Source organism: Chaetura pelagica, unplaced genomic scaffold, assembly GCF_000747805.2.
Source record: "Chaetura pelagica isolate M959 unplaced genomic scaffold, ChaPel_1.0 scaffold493, whole genome shotgun sequence".
NCBI lineage: Eukaryota > Metazoa > Chordata > Aves > Apodiformes > Apodidae > Chaetura > Chaetura pelagica.
The window spans coordinates 313,861-314,701 of NW_009952696.1; the positions used below are offsets into that span (position 1 = coordinate 313,861).

Consider the following 841-nt stretch of genomic DNA (forward strand, 5'->3'; position numbering starts at 1 on the left):
CGCCCCCGGCCGGGCCCCCTGCTCCCCCCGGGCACATCCCTGGGCAGGGGGCTCGGGAGAGCCAGCGAGGCTCAGCTCAGCGGGACGTGACCGAAATGAGCATGGTAAAGAGCCTGGAGCTGCTGGAGCAGCGGCTGGCTGTGATGGTGGCTGCCCAGGAGACTTCTCCGGCCTGGTCTTCACTGGGAGAGGAGGGGGGGGTTTGTTTTTTGTTTCTTTTCCTGCGAGGAGATGGAGCCGGGGGTGGACGCAGGGGGCTGCCCGGTGCGGGGCGGGGGAGCAGAGCGGGGCAGGGGAGGAAACGGGGGGAAAATGGAGGGAAGTGCCGGAGCGCGGAGAGGGGCCAGGCACAGGAAACGGGCAGGGGAGGGGAGAGAGGAGCCTGCCCCTCTCATCGAGCACATCCAGCGAAATGGGCTCCTTTTTCTTACCGAACTGCCAACCCAGCAACTCTTTTCTTCCCAGGATTAGAGGGAAATGTTGTTTGGGGAGAATTAAAGGCCATTTGTGTGCGCACAGATAGCCCAGAGCCCAGGCTGGAGGGAGCAGCCCGGGCCATTGGGGTCCTTTCTTTCTTTTTGTTATTCAAACAGGCCCTGGGCGATGGCTGCCATCCCAGCCATCATGCAAAACGCTTCCCCCCGGCCTTTTGATATGCATGCCCCTGTCTGGAGGCAAAGTCCGCCCGTCTCCCCTGCAATCTCTCCACCTACCGGGAAACGCACCTGATAAGGGGCCCGCTCTGTTTTCTGAAGAAGGAAAACTGAAAGCGGGGCCGGGGGAGCAGCCCCGGGGCAGCGGGGCTGCCCTCCAGGTGAGCGGGGCTGCCCTCCCGGGGAAC

At 63.5% G+C, this 841-nt stretch overlaps 1 protein-coding gene across 1 annotated transcript in view; it reads left to right on the forward strand.

The window, feature by feature from the left end:
* Nucleotides 1-95: 95 nt before the first annotated feature.
* DNMT3B (DNA (cytosine-5-)-methyltransferase 3 beta) overlaps nucleotides 96-841 on the forward strand; it is a 16,843-nt gene continuing 16,097 nt past the window's right edge. Inside the window, 1 exon segment of the mRNA XM_009993989.1 lies at nucleotides 96-200. Coding sequence (XP_009992291.1) covers nucleotides 96-200 — 105 coding nt within the window.